Raw genomic sequence first — 16434 nt, forward strand, 5'->3', positions numbered from 1 at the left:
GCCCCAGTGCCACTTGCTGAGACACACTCATAGCCTCCAGGGAGAGGCTAAACAGACTGATAAGGGGGGTGGGAGGGACAAGAGGCACTACAACTGCTACAGGGCCTGAATTTCCTAATGTCAGAAGAACACTGCTCCAGCATATCACACTATTACAAAGACTAGAGTGCACAGCATCGGCGCAATATTTTTATTCAGTCAGCCTCAAGCCTCTTTCCTACTGAGAGCTGGAGAAATTCAACTCATGAAGTCAGTCAGAAAACGACTAACGTCAATGTATTAATTCAATCAGTCAATTTTCTAAATCAATGAAGGATAAGGATTGATTGATCCAAACTCTTATTCACAGAACAATGTTGAAAGAGAGATAGCTGATCCCTGAAATATTAATAACTAACCAACAACCACTGTTTGGCAAAGCGCATACCCCATGTCAGAGTTCCCCAACTGGCAGCCCGCGGGCCAAATGTGATTTTATTTGGCCCCCCAAGTTCTGAACAGAGAAAATAAGAATTATATATATTTTGTTGGACATAAGACTATAAAAAACTACCAACTCTGTTCCAAGCATTCCACACATAATAGAGAGATATGTCATCGCATACCAATGTAAGCAAGGTTTGAAATGGTTATATTTTAGTCAAATATTCTACAAATTATTTGTAATTATGTTCCGGCCCCCTGACCATCCTAAAAAAAAAAATCTGTTATCTGGTCGATAACTCCGGCCATATGTCTCATTTTACAACTATTGACTATTCCTCAGTGAGGCTGTTTACAACTTCAGATTGACCCACACCAGTTGGTATGTCATGCATGAGGTACGTCGTGTGCCTGTCAGTGTGCCTGTGTGGGTGCGTGTTCACACGTGCGCATGTGTGCGTGCCTTTGTGCAGGTGCTGAGGACTGGGGGCAGGGACTCAGGGAGTTGGCCATGGCCAGTGTTTGGGTATGAGCGGCAGGCACAGTTCCAGCCCCAGAAAGCTGAGACTGTGGTGCCCCTCCAGTTCTGCTTCAGCTTAATGGGCATATTGAGAGAGACTGACCCCACTGGTCACCCTACCCCGCCCCAGCCTCTACCGCAGCTGTTGGTAGGGTCTGTCCAGGCAAGTGGCAGCTGAACCAGCCACCTCTGCACCCTCCCAATCCCTGTGCAGGACCACATTGTGAATCCTTTCACTGTGCCCTGTCACAATACCTAGCCTAACCAAGCACATGACCAGGCCTCAGTCAGTGTAATACAATTAGCTAGTTATGAGTATTACAACGAGACACCACTGAAACCATCTAAACCACATGCAATATTATGCAGCACTCCCGTCCGCTGGCCTGGGAATATTTTTAGCCACGGTGCAAAACAAAGCAACATCATGGCCATAAATACCTCCTGAATGATCACAGCTTTCAGATAGAGAGCCGGAGGAAATGTTAACAATAAGCTGAGACAATGTCACGGATGAGAGGCACACAACACAAGACAAATCCTGTAGATGCCGGGCCAGCTGGCCAGAGAATTAATGAGGGATGAACACAGACAGACAGACCTTTGGTTAGAGGAACAGTGGGTCAGAACAGACAGACAGACCTTTGGTTAGAGGAACAGTGGGTCAGAACAGACAGACAGGCCTTTAGCTGGAGGAACAGTGAGAGACAGACCTTTAGCTGGAGGAACAGTGAGAGACAGACCTTTAGCTGGAGGAACAGTGAGAGACAGACCTTTAGCTGGAGGAACAGTGGGTCAGAACAGACAGACAGACCTTTAGCTGGAGGAACAGTGTGTCAGAACAGACAGACATGCTTTTAGCTGAACAGACATGGACTGCAGAGGACACTGCCACTTCAACTCAACTCTGTAGAGGGCAGTTGTACAGACAGAGATCCCCATGCAGCAGTCTAGTGGAGAGGCTGAGTGGCCGAGGAATGGCAAAGTTGGCAGTAGCCATCTGTTGTTGTTAACGAGGACAGGACACATAATGACCCCATTCACATCAAATCACAAGTGTGGGGAGTCGATCTCTAGGTGTTTGTTCGATTAGGAAAAGTGGATTGTCATCCTTAATTGATTACCTCCAGGCAAAGTGAGCATTAGTATCAACTTGACAAGTCTTCGATGCAATCTGATTTCAACACAGCAGGGGCTAATAATATTATTCCAGAGTTGAGTCACATTGTTCAACAGCACTACTGGGGAAAGCATGGGCCATGATACACATGTAGAACAAAAAACACAACCCAAAAAACGAGAGACAATTCTAAATCATGAAACCTTCCTTAAACACAGATCACCCAACTATTTAATTAGGGAACACACTCACGATCACCATAATTGATTCAGGGGGATTAAGATGAACAGCTGAAGTTTGATCCAGACAGCTTTGAGGGGCTTTAGTAGTGGTGGTGGTTGTGCAAACCATAATGGAAGAGGACAGCACCACAGCACTTTAGGTCTGGTCAGCACCTTAGCTGTGCTAATAAGCCTTACGAGCAGGATCCCCCCTCCACTCAGCCCTCCCACCCTACTCATCTACATCCTATTCCCATAAATGTCAGTGAGCAAATAATGAGACAGCGGTGTGTTGGGAAACGTCATGTACCATTCGGGGTGTTGGGGAAACGTCATGTACCATTCATCTAGCCCGTGCTCCACTAGGCATGCAGCAATTACAGACTGGACAATGTAAAATCAGCCACCCTAATAATGGTGCTCTAGCCCACAGCCTGCCCACCATGGCCCTTTAATTGGTTAATGTGGAGTAAGTGCGTCCCTCCAGGCTCACTCACAACACAGTAAGTGGTGGTCTATATAACTCTCTGCAGTGGACTACAGGAAGGCCATCCGCCATGCCTCACATTCTGCCTTCCCTTTAAAAATAAAAATCTTCCTCTTAAGGATGCACTTTGATGGTTGGGTGAGCCTCACTATGAAAAATATTCCATACTGAGCTAAATCTAAATGCAACACCACACTATTATTGTTTCCATTACATCTTGCAAAATGCTAAGTTACACAGTATTGTTTGTCTGGAACAATGAAAAGGGATGAGTGGAAAATTAACCTGAAGTCACTTGAAAGTCATGGCATTTGGCATGCCTCCGTAGATGTGCCTGCTCTTGTTCTGTTTACCACAAAAACTTCAAGAGAACCTCTATTTTGTAACCGGTGTGCAGCTCATTGGTTCACTCAGTTTGTACTACCTGAAGTATTTGCTCTTCCTGGTCCGGCAGTAGACTACCGTTGTGTTGGGCTGTGTGACGCAGCAGAACGGTAGGGGTATGATTGCCATCATCCACCACAAGGACAAGATCCAGCAGATCCCAAGAGAGGCTCAGCTCAGACAGATAGTCAGACAGAAAGGAGAGGGTTGGGGAGGGGAGGGTCTTCCCCAATCGGATGGGGTGATATTCCTCCTGTAACTAACTAATCACCACTCAGCAGCATCACTGCAGGGGAAACGTCACTGTCCCTGAGAATCTATCCCAGACACAGTGTTTACTGGATCACCGTGAATCACTGGTTCAGAGAACCTGTCCCAGTCAGTGTTTCCCCCACCAGGGCCCAGGGCAGACTCTCCCATTGACACAACAAAGACCTGAGGGAATGCCAGAACAGAACACCATGAGTGATGCTCACTTTAGATCCTCCTCTTCATCTCAGAGAACAAATGACAGGTTTGAGGCCAGAGATGCTCCTACCTTCTCCCTTATGGCACTGAGTCCCCACCTGCCTTCTAACACAATAGCATGCTTAGCCACAGGCTCTTTCAAGAGTAAACGAGTAAAATACTCAACAAGGTATTGTGATGGGGTATGAATGCAGGAGAAACCTAAGACCACTGATAGAACATTAATATGAAACTACCAGATTCCTGTAGAGAAGATGAGTAACTCTTGCTAACCCAACCTAGCCAGGATCCAGGTGATGACACATAATCAAGCTGTGGTAAGTGTTTAATAAGATGAGTCTGAGCTTTCTGGTTTTAGGGGGCTTTCACACCGAATTGGTTTGGAGCGGTGTTTCCGCACTAAACAACGCACCGTGGTTCACTCAGAAAGGGTGGTCTCAGTCCGATAAAATTTGTACCATGGTGCGGTTCGCTGCAGGTGAGAACGCAGTCTATTGGTTGTTTGACTGCGAGCATTTGATGAAATGCAGCATCAGTATGGGTAAATCCATTTGAATTCAATCACTTTTTGACTGCATCCCTTTTGATTTAAACAAAACTTTCCATAAATGTTTGCCAACAGAAGAAGTGGTCAGAAATAAAGGAGATAAAACTGCTTAAAGTTGACCCATTTTGCATACATTTACATTTGAGTCATTTAGCAGACGCTCTTATCCAGAGCGACTTACAGTTAGTGAGTGCATATATTTTCATACTGGCCCCCCGTGGGAAACGAACCCACAACCCTGGCGTTGCAAGCGCCATGTTCTACCAACTGAGCTACAGGGGACTACCATACCCCACCATACCATGTGACATCCATGTCTTAAATCACTGGAAAAGAAAACAGTTGAGTTTGATATCATTTAAAAAGCTTACAAACAGGGTTGTCAAGCTATTTGAGAATACAATATACAAAGTATGTGGACAGCCCTTCAAATTAGTGGATTTGGCTATTTCAGCCACACCCGTTTCTGACAGGTGTATAAAATCAAGCACACAGCCATACAATCTCCATAGACAAACATTGGCAGTAAAATGTCCTTACTGAAGAGCTCAGTGACTTTCAACGTGGCACCGTCATAGGATGCCACCTTTCCAACAAGTCAGTTCGTCAAATGTCTGCCCTGGTTTCACTGTAAGTGCTGTTATTGTGAAGTGGAAACATCTAGGAGCAACAACGGCTCAGCCGCGAAGTGGTAGGCCACAAAATCTCACAGAACGGGACCGCCGAGTGCTGAAATGCGTAAAAACCTTCTGTCCTCGGTTGCAACACTTACTACCGAGTTCCAAACTGCCTCTGGAAGCAACGTCAGCACAAAAACTGTTAGTCGGGAGCTTCATAAAATGGGTTTCCATGGCCGAGCAGCCGCACACAAGTCTAAGATCACCATGCGCAATGCCAAGCGTCGGCTGGAGTGGTGTAAAGCTCGCCGCCATTGGACTCTGGAGCAGTGGAAACGCGTTCTCTGGAGTGATGAATCACGCTTCACCATCTGGCAGTCCGACGGACGAATCTGGGTTTGGAGGATGCCAGGGGAACGCTACCTGCCCCAATGCATAGTGCCAATTGTAAAGTTTGGTGGAGGAGGAATAATGCTCTGGGGCTGTTTTTCAAGGTTCGGGCTAGGCCCCTTAGTTACAGCGAAGAGAAATCTTAACACTACAGCATACAATGACATTCTAGACGATTCTGTGTTTCCAACTTTGTGTCAACAGTTTGGGGAAGGCCCTTTCCTGTTTCAGCATGACAATGCCCCCGTGCACAAAGCGAGGTCCATACAGAAATTTTTGTTTGTCGAGATCGGAGTGGAAGAACTTGACTGGCCAGTGTCTGTGTTCTTTTGCCCATCTTAATCTTTTCTTTTTATTAGCCAGTCTGAGATATGCTTTTTCTTTGCAACGCTGCCTAGAAGGTCAGCATCCCGGAGTCGCCTCTTCACTGTTGACGTTGAGACTGGTGTTTTGCGGGTTCTATTTAATGAAGCTGCCAGTTGACGACCTGTGAGGCGTCTGTTTCTCAAACTAGACACTCTAATGTATTTGTCCTCTTGCTCAGTTGTGCACCGGGGCCTCCCCCTCCTCTTTCTATTCTGGTTAGAGCCAGTTTGCGCTGTTCTGTGAAGGGAGTAGTACACAGCGTTGTACGAGATCTTCAGTTTCTTGGCAATTTCTCGCATGGAATAGCCTTCATTTCTCAGAACAAGAATAGACTGACGAGTTTCAGAAGAAAGTTATTTGTTTCTGGCCATTTTGAGCCTGTAATTGAACCCACAATTGCTGATGCTCCAGATACTCAACTAGTCTCAATAAGGCCAGTTTTATTGCTTCTTTAAATCAGCACAACAGATTTCAGCTGTGCTAACATAATTGCAAAAGGTTTTTCTAATGCTCAATTAGCCTTTTAAAATGATAAACTTGGATTAGCAAACACAACGTGCCATTGGAACACAGGACTGATGGTTGCTGAAAATGGGCCCCTGTACGCCTATGTAGATATTCCATAAAAAATCAGCCGTTTCCAGCTACAATAGCCATTTACAACATTAACAATGTCTACACTGTATTTCTGATCAATGTTATGTTATTTTAATGGACAGAAGAATTGCTTTTATTTCGAAAACAAGGACATTTCTTTTGAATGGTAGTGTAAATGCCCATGATTTCGGAATGAGATGTTCGACGAGCAGGTTTCCACATACCTTTGGTCATGTAGTGTATCTTGAAAAAAATAATATCAATAGAAATGATGACGTTTAACCTTTAACATCAATTATCAAAAGATGCATAAACTCTGATTTATTTAATATTGTTGTAGCTTAGACCCTACTTTACATCTAAGTTTTTTTTGTGTTGTGCCTACCATAGGTTGAGACAACATGCTCTTGAATACAGAGTGGGCTTCATTTCAATCATAGAAATAGAATTCATAGAATGGACCTATTACTTCAGACCACAGTAACTTAGCTGGTACACCATCAAAAGGTAAACTGAATTGACATTTCTATTTCTATACTGAACAAAAATATAAACGTAAAGTGTTGATCCTATGTTTCATGAGCTGAAATAAAACATCTCCGAATTTTTCCATACGCACAAAAAGCTTATTTCTCTAAGATTGTATGCACAAATTTCTTTACATCCCTTTTAGGGAATATTCCTCCTTTGCCAATATAATCCATCCACCTGACAGGTGTGGCATATCAAGAAACTGATTAAACAGCATGATCATTACACAGGCGCACCTTGTGCTGGGGACAATAAAAGGTCACTCCTCCCATGGCTGCGCCCCTGCCCAGTCATGTGAAATCCATAGATTTGGGCCTAATGAATTTATATCAATGGACTGATTTCCTTATATGAACTGTAACTCAGTAAAATCGTTGAAATTGTTGAATGTTGTGTTTATATTTTTGTTCAGTATAATTAGTACCACAAAGATGGAAGCTGGTCCACTCACCATCGAATATCAACTTAATGGTCATGTCTATTCTATTATCTATATTTCTATGATTTCAATAGGTTTCCTATGGAGGATTGGTCTAATTCAAAACAGGTATTCCCATTCAACTCAACATACCCTGATGTATGATCCTCTTTTTTGTGGTACCATTTGAAAGTTTAAATTTCAGTTTTATTTTAGTACATTTATCAGCCAAAACATGACACCCACCCTGTATTCAAGAGCATGTTGTTTCTCTACAACATACGCAAATATGAAAAATATTGACATTGATGCGTTTTTAGATAATTTACGTTTAAGGTTAAAATATTCTAATTGTTATAAACATTATTAAATAGTTTGACAACCCTGTTTGTACGTTTTTTAATGATATCAATCTCAACCATTTATATTTTCCAGTAATGAAGACAGATGTTTCATGGTATGGTTTGCAAAATAGGTCAACATTATCTCTAAAAATGTCTTGGCATTCAGGTCCAAAAAGTCACTTTCTGTGCACTTCTACAATGGACAAATATTTATGGAAGGTTTCGTTCAAATCAAAAGGGGCGGTGTCAAAAAGTGATTGAATTCATATGGATTTAACCGTATAGCAGCGCATTTATGAGCGCATCCGATGCAGACTAGGGGAGACGGGGGCTATCCCGGGGATATAGGCTACTGAATATAGGCTATTCACTTCACAGTTATAGCGGCTATTGCGCTAATCATAGACGATTTAACATGAGCATTTTTGTCCAATAAACAAATTACTTGCATGGACACCTGTTTTTGTTGAGGAGTTTTAGTTCGTTTGACATTTGGCAATGTGAAACCAACTGGACCAAATGAAAAACATACAATGTAACAAATAATCTAACTCTGATTCTAACTATAGCTCAAAACTATGTGTGAAAACACCCTTAATAAGGTGGACAGTTGACAACAGTGTGGTGAGGTTTTCACCTTGGCACTGTGTGGAGAGACCATAGAGTGCCTTCTGTGTGGTGTAGAGATGTAAGCCTAGAGATGATTACATCAGTTACGAAGCAAAATGGTATACATACGTTGCATCACAGTCCAGCCAAGGTGAGATGATAGGATCAGCCTGACAGGATCAAGCGGGACTCGGAGCAAAAGTCCTAAGGCAGAAAATATAACATCTCATTTCAATAGACCCCATGACAGCAGCAGCTGGCCTTTAATTAGCCATTTGTTCAATTTTTCCATAGATGTTTCACTGTCACATACACTAGATAGGTGCAGTGAAATGTGTTGTTTTACAGGGTCAGCCATAGTAGTACAGCGTCGCTGGAGCAAATTAGGGTTAAATGCCTTGCTCAAGGGCACATAAATATTTTTTATATTAATTTTTTTGGTCGACCCGGGTATCCGAACCACTGAAATTACTACGAACATTCAGGCCTGGCTGAAGGGGATTACACTGACTTCAGTGGGCCTAGTCACATTCCTGTGATAGTACACTGAGCTCGCCGAGATTACCTTCCCATTGCTTCCATATGCAGGGCTTGGCCACCCAAACAGCCCTGCACTGCACAAGGCACAGTATCAAAAAGGCTTTTGATAGCACCCGGGTTAGCCACTGTCATTCGCTCCATTCTCTCTGAAATGGGGCAAATGATCCCAGTCCATTGAAAGAGAAATGGGCCCTCTCTGTGGCTGAGCTCCTTGGTCTCACCCCCACTGCTCAACACAAGAGAGCATGGAGGCGGCCCTGGCAGCGCCACATGAAGGGCCAGATTAAGGCAGACTCTGGCGTGTGATTAAAGCAGAGGGGAAGAAGAGGGAGGACAGAGAGGATTATCCCGGGTACAAGCAGTGCTCAATTTCAACTCCACTAAGATGACACAGAGAGAGAATTAGAGAGAGGCAGATGAGAAGACAGGGAATGAAGATGAAGGATTTGAGCTGAGCTTTGGGCATAGAGAGAACCAAGTAGTCTGGGATGAGGGTGATAGTGGACAGAGACTCAGTCCCGCTGAGGGAGAAGGGTCCAAGTCAGGATATCTGGATAAGCACTGATAGAGCAGTCAGACACAACCCAGGCCAAGTCCTGGCACCCAATCAACACTGAACCGGTTTTGCATTTCAGAGCAGACATCTTCACTTAAGCAGTCCAATAGACCAGTCCCCCACTTGGAAAACCAACAGTAGCATCATAATGTTCATACAGCAGCATGACATACTGTATCTGAACCAATATGATGTCGGTCAGCAATTCTCAACAGGTGAGTCACGACCCAAATTTGGGACACGGTAGGTTGAGTGGGTTCCGGGTGTCTTGAGTATATATATATCTTTTTTTTATTTAAATAAACACTTTTTCTATTAAAAAATACTCCAGTCTGAACATAAACGACTTACATTTTTTCATAATTGAATCTCTGAAAAAAAGTATTCAAATCACAGTATTTTCAATATAGAGCTATTAGCCTGTGAGTTTTTTTACATTATTCATCAAGAATATGGGCAATATTGTATTATTGACAATGAATGAGGTGGGTATGTTGTTACCTTGTCATAATTGATACATTTACTATCAATATAGCATTAAAAATAGTTCTGCAGATTGTATTTTGGCGACTTTTTCACGATGCGAATATTGGCTCGCGACCGAGACAACCTGATTGAATTTGGGTCCCGAAGCAAAACCAGTTGAGAACCACTGATCTAGGTTTCACAAGAGAGACCGTAAACAACTTGGCCTTCTGTAGGGTAAACAAAGTCCCAATATGATATATACAATACCGGTCAAAGGTTTGGGGTAACTTAGAAATTTCCTTTTCGACAAGCAATTTTTGGGGTTGCTGATAATGGGCCCCTGTACGCCTATGTAGATATTCCATTAAAAATCTGCCGTTTCCAGCTACAATAGCCATTTACAACATTAACAATGTCTACTCTGTATTTCTGAGCAATTTGATGTTATTTTAATGGACAACAAAATTGCTTTTCTTTCGAAAACAAGGACATTTCTAAGTGACCCCAAACTTTTGAACGGTAGTATATATAGTTTTAGTAACGTTAAAGGAATACATGGAATTTTATCAGATGACATCTATAGGCCTTTTTGGGTACTTCAGATTATCACAGGTTTCTGTAATTATCTCTGGCCCACCATGTGGCCTTGTCACATGTCAAATATATTTTCAAAAAATCTAATAAGATTTTAAAATACAAAAATAGAATGAAAAAGCTGTAAAATATTATCCTAAATATAAACCATCCATCCATATATACAGTGGGGAGAACAAGTATTTGATACACTGCCAATTTTGCAGGTTTTCCTACTTACAAAGCATGTAGAGGTCTGTAATTTCTATCATAGGTACACTTCAACTGTGAGAGACGGAATCTAAAATACAAATCCAAAAAATCACATTGTATGATTTTTAAGTAATAATTTGCATTTTATTGCATGACATAAGTATTTGATACATCAGAAAAGCAGAACTTAATATTTGGTACAGAAACCTTTGTTTGCAATTACAGAGATCATACGTTTCCTGTAGGTCTTGACCAGGTTTGCACACACTGCAGCAGGGATTTTGGCCCACTCCTCCATTACAGACCTTCTCCAGATCCTTCAGGTTTCGGGGCTGTCGCTGGGCAATACGGACTTCCAGCTCCCTCCAAAGATTTTCTATTGGGTTCAGGTCTGGAGACTGGGTAGGCCACTCCAGGACCTTGAGATGCTTCTTACGGAGCCACTCCTTAGTTGCCCTGGCTGTGTGTTTCGGGTCGTTGTCATGCTGGAAGACCCAGCCACGACCCATCTTCAATGCTCTTACTGAGGGAAGGAGGTTGTTGGCCAAGATCTTGCAATACATGGCCCCATCCATCCTCCCCTCAATACGGTGCAGTCGTCCTGTCCCCTTTGCAGAAAAGCATCCCCAAAGAATGATGTTTCCACCTCCATGCTTCACGGTTGGGATGGTGTTCTTGGGGTTGTACTCATCCTTCTTCTTCCTCCAAACACGGCGAGTGGAGTTTAGACCAAAAAGCTCAATTTTTGTCTCATCAGACCACATGACCTTCTCCCATTCCTCCCCTGGATCATCCAGATGGTCATTGGCAAACTTCAAACGGGCCTGGACATGCGCTGGCTTGAGCAGGGGGACCTTGCGTGCGCTGCAGGATTTTAATCCATGACGGCGTAGTGTGTTACTAATGGTTTTCTTTGAGACTGTGGTCCCAACTCTCGTCATCTTGAACTTCTTCCATCTTCTAATAATTGCGCCAACAGTTGTTGCCTTCTCACCAAACTGCTTGCCTATTGTCCCGTAGCCCATCCCAGCCTTGTGCAGGTCTACAATTATATCCCTGATGTCCTTACACAGCTCTCTGGTCTTGGCCATTGTGGAGAGGTTGGAGTCTGTTTGATTGAGTGTGTGGACAGGTGTCTTTTATACAGGTAACGAGTTCAAACAGGTGCAGTTAATACAGGTAATGAGTGGAGAACAGGAGGGCTTCTTAAAGAAAAACTAACAGGTCTGTGAGAGCCGGAATTCTTGCTGGTTGGTAGGTGATCAAATACTTATGTCATGCAATCAAATGCAAATTAATTACTTTAAAATAATACAATGTGATTTTCTGGATTTTTGTTTTAGATTCCGTCTCTCACAGTTGAAGTGTACCAATGATAAAAAATTACAGACCTCTACATGCTTTGTAAGTAGGAAAACCTGCAAAATCGGCAGTGTATCAAATACTTGTTCTCCCCACTGAATGTATGTATGTGTATATATACAGTGGGGAAAAAAAGTATTTAGTCAGCCACCAATTGTGCAAGTTCTCCCACTTAAAAAGATGAGAGAGGCCTGTAATTTTCATCATAAGTACACGTCAACTATGACAGACAAATTGAGAGAAAAAAAATCCAGAAAATCACATTGTAGGATTTTTAATGAATTTATTTGCAAATTATGGTGGAAAATAAGTATTTGGTCACCTACGAACAAGCAAGATTTCTGCCTCTCACAGACCTGTAACTTCTTCTTTAAGAGGCTCCTCTGTCCTCCACTCGTTACCTGTATTAATGGAACCTGTTTGAACTTGTTATCAGTATAAAAGACACCTGTCCACAACCTCAAACAGTCACACTCCAAACTCCACTATGGCCAAGACCAAAGAGCTGTCAAAGGACACCAGAAACAAAATTGTAGACCTGCACCAGGCTGGGAAGACTGAATCTGCAATAGGTAAGCAGCTTGGTTTGAAGAAATCAACTGTGGGAGCAATTATTAGGAAATGGAAGACATACACAACCACTGATAATCTCCCTCGATCTGGGGCTCCACACAAGATCTCACCCCGTGGGGTAAAAATTATCACAAGAACGGTGAGCAAAAATCCCAGAACCACACGGGGGGACCTAGTGAATGACCTGCAGAGAGCTGGGACCAAAGTAACAAAGCCTACCATCAGTAACACACTACGCCGCCAGGGACTCAAATCCTGCAGTGGCAGACGTGTCCCCCTGCTTAAGCCAGTACATGTCCAGGCCCGTCTGAAGTTTGCTAGAGTGCTTTTGGATGATCCAGAAGAGGATTGGGAGAATGTCATATGGTCAGATGAAACCAAAATATAACCTTTTGGTAAAAACTCAACTCGTCGTGTTTGGAGGACAAAGAATGCTGAGTTGCATCCAAAGAACACCATACCTACTGTGAAGCATTGGGGTGGAAACATCATGCTTTGGGGCTGTTTTTCTGCAAAGGGACCAGGACGACTGATCCGTGTAACGGAAAGAATGAATGGGGCCATGTATCGTGAGATTGAGTGAAAACCTCCTTCCATCAGCAAGGGCATTGAAGATGAAACGTGGCTGGGTCTTTCAGCATGACAATGATCCCAAACACACCGCCCGGGCAACGAAGGAGTGGCTTCGTAAGAAGCATTTCAAAGGTCCTGGAGTGGCCTAGCCAGTCTCCAGATCTCAACCCCATAGAAAATCTTTGGAGGGAGTTGAAAGTCCGTGTTGCCCAGCGACAGCCCCAAAACATCACTGCTCTAGAGGAGATCTGCATGGAGGAATGGGCCAAAATACCAGCAACAGTGTGTGAAAACCTTGTGAAGACTTACAGAAAACGTTTGACCTGTGTCATTGCCAACAAAGGGTATATAACAAAGTATTGAGAAACGTTTGTTATTGACCAAATACTTATTTTCCACCATAATTTGCAAATAAATTCATAACAAATCCTACAATGTGATTTTCTGGATTTTTTCCCTCAGTTTGTCTGTCATAGTTGACGTGTACCTATGATGAAAATTACAGGCCTCTCATCTTTTTAAGTGGGAGAACTTGCACAATTGGTGGCTGACTAAATACTTTTTCCCCCCACTGTATATATGTGTGTGTGTGAGTATATAAGCTCAGGTGGGACAGTTGTCATCATCTGCAACAGCAGCACCATGTGAGTCTCGACTCCAACCATTTCCTTTCCTTTGGTTAATTTAACGAGAGTAGAATGAGTTCCACTGGGTATGGTTAATGCAGTCAAAATGAACCGGGATTAAGTGCTGTCTTTAGTCTCCAGCCTCATGCTTTCACCAGTCAGGTAAAAAGAGAGGAGAGAGGAAGAATGAATAATTCATGAAGAAATAGTACAGGGTGTACTATATTACCAGAACATAGTCCACCATCATAATCAATGTGCTTCATGGCATGCATAAGCATAGTACACATATTTCAGTTGAATGCATTCAGTTGTACAACTGACTAGGTATCCCACTTTCCCTACACACCCTTGTAAACATGCAAATGAACACAACTGCCCAGCATTTATAGGACTGAAAATTAAGAGATGGAGCTCCTTCTAGTGGCTGAAGGATGCAACTCGGGGTGACCTGCTGGGTGGGGGAGAGGATCCAGTCACCCAGATAAGCCACCAATTGACATTATTACTTGAACACACCATGTTTAAATTAGTTAATCTCACGGCCGCCTCAGAAACTCAATTGTCAGTACTATGCGGCTTATTTTGGTTGTTGGGGCCTTTGCACATACAGAAATTTGTATTTGTCTAATCCAATTTCATCCTTAATGCAAATCAGTTTATGTACCAGGGATAATGGGCAGATTTCCCACCCACTGTCCTGCTGCCCTGGAATTCATTCCATTTTATGAAGGCAGGCAGAGGGAGAACATGTAGAGCAGAGATGTTGTTAAATTGCCCATTTCCTAATCAAGTATATAAAACCTGCTCTCGACCTCTCAACCTGCTGAACTGTTTATGGGCTTAATAGCCAAATCAGCACTTCTGTGAATTCTACAAATGAGAGAGAGCCCAAGGCAGAGCAAAATGAACGAGACCATAGTTCCACACAAGCCATTAAACGATTGAAGAATTCTAAGTTCACTTAATCGGAAGAGCATTACACTGGGTGAGCACTCTAAACTCATGATGTGGTTAGGGGGAATGTGAGCCTTCTTTCACTGAGTCTACATATTGCGTATCACAAAGATACAGTTCCCTTCAGCTTCAAAACACCACTGAGTCATGTAGGCTTTGGTTTTCATAACGCTGCAAAGAAACGTATTGTAAGAGCCAGACACAATGAATAAATAATAAAGAAATACCAAAATGGCATCGTGACCCAACAGGGATGTGCCGAGTCACCTTGGGGGACAGTGACATGCAGAGGCCATTGATTCAGAAAACTTGCGTCTGTCCCTGCAGTGAATCACTTCCTTCAGTCAAAAAGACACACACGTACACAGACATACACACATACACACGGACACCAGTACACACGTACCACACACACCTCAAAAGGGTCACAGACTGAGACATCCATCTAAAATAGCCACAGTATCAAAACAACATGATCATGAAGTCATTGCATTTTCATTTGGTAAAAACTGTACTGTTCACCTTGGCCTTTTACCACTGACAAACCACACAAAAGATCAACTACTCAACAGTGACAATCACAAATGGCTAAAAGGAAGAAGGACCTCAAATTATCTTGCTCAGCAAAGAAAGGACGAAATGTGCTTTGTTGCAAAATAATATCTTCCTTAAAGCAGCCTTGATGAGTGGTGACATAACTTAGCCAGATGTGCAGGGCTAAAATCCTGTTAAAAACCATGTTAGATGTTGACATACTGCTGATTTACTCACATGGCTCCATGATTTCACAACACATTGCTATTACCGAACAGTGGCACTGCCAGGTAATAACAACTGCATCATATAGCATTGGCTTACATTAGAATAGCTTCTGCTAGGTCAAGGAGAGAGTTGCAGACAAATGCTTTCATACTTCCATTATATTTTGAGGGTTTACAAGGTTAACAGCCTTCCAACAACTTGGCTATGCATCCAGCTATAAAAAGGACATACTTTACATTTTAAAAAACAGATGTGCACTTTGTAGGTTTGCGTTTCCAGTTAAAGAGGTTAATTGTGAAGATGTGACAGGTCTCTCCTTGCCCCTATGCGGAGAGCTGAAAAAACAATTATTGGACGAGCCATACAATCTTGCGATTCCCATCACATCTGATTCCATACAAGACTTTGACTGACCTTCCCTTGGGCAAGCGGAAGCTCAATGGAAGCAGTAGAGACTGGATAGTTGTTACAATTGTGGATGGATATTATAGCTTTGTCATTCAGAGAATAATCACACCCCCCTCAACTTCTAAAACATAATGCTTCCCTAATGGTCTTACGGAACCCAACAGCATACATACACAACAGCAATTACTTCTAGCTCAGAACAGGACTAGGCTGACCAAATGCAATAATGGTTTCCCCACCGGGACATCCTTACTGATTGCCTTCTCTTGACCAAATCCTGAGTGCCACTGACACATAGCAGGTCGAGATAGCTGCATAATGAGTGTGCATCTATCCAGTTTGACCCTCAGAGCCCACTGTGAGTGTGTCACTGGGGCACTAGATCGCAAGGTTGACCACAGTCTTTTAGTACCTTACAATGTCTATGAAAATGAGAGTATCCTCAAAGAATATGTTGGATTATGGTCAGTTACACAAACATAATGAGTATGTTGTAACCGAGCATGTGAAAACCACTCCAGGCTGAAATGTGAGACTGTTGTGGCTGTCATAGTGAGTTAATGGAGTAGAATTGCCACTGCATCCCCTGGTGGCAGAGATAATTGTTTAACAAGCATCTCTCAGTGGCCGGAGAAGTGAACAGTCCCTTTGCTGCTTGCAGCTGTGTAGTCCTGAAACGGCTCTTTCTTCATCACTCTGTTTGGGATCAGAATAACAACCCCAATCCTCGTTAGTAGCACTGACTGCACTGTTACCTGCCCATGCCAGACAGCTGCATGAA

General features: G+C 42.9%; 1 protein-coding gene across 2 annotated transcripts in view; it reads right to left on the reverse strand.

Annotated features, from left to right (window-relative positions):
• The window catches only part of LOC311131138 (tyrosine-protein kinase ABL2-like), a 30627-nt gene that overhangs the window by 13514 nt on the left and 679 nt on the right, over positions 1 to 16434 (reverse strand). Inside the window, exon 2 of one of the 2 annotated variants that reach the window (XM_084163968.1) lies at positions 8172 to 8246. The exons of the other annotated variant lie outside the window; for it this stretch is intronic. Coding sequence (XP_084020094.1) covers positions 8172 to 8246 — 75 coding nt within the window. The remainder of the gene's footprint in view (positions 1 to 8171; positions 8247 to 16434) is intronic. 2 annotated transcript variants of the gene reach the window in all.

The sequence above is a fragment of the Coregonus lavaretus genome (genome assembly GCF_964263955.1).
Source record: "Coregonus lavaretus genome assembly, chromosome: 6".
In the NCBI taxonomy this organism is placed as follows: domain Eukaryota; kingdom Metazoa; phylum Chordata; class Actinopteri; order Salmoniformes; family Salmonidae; genus Coregonus; species Coregonus lavaretus.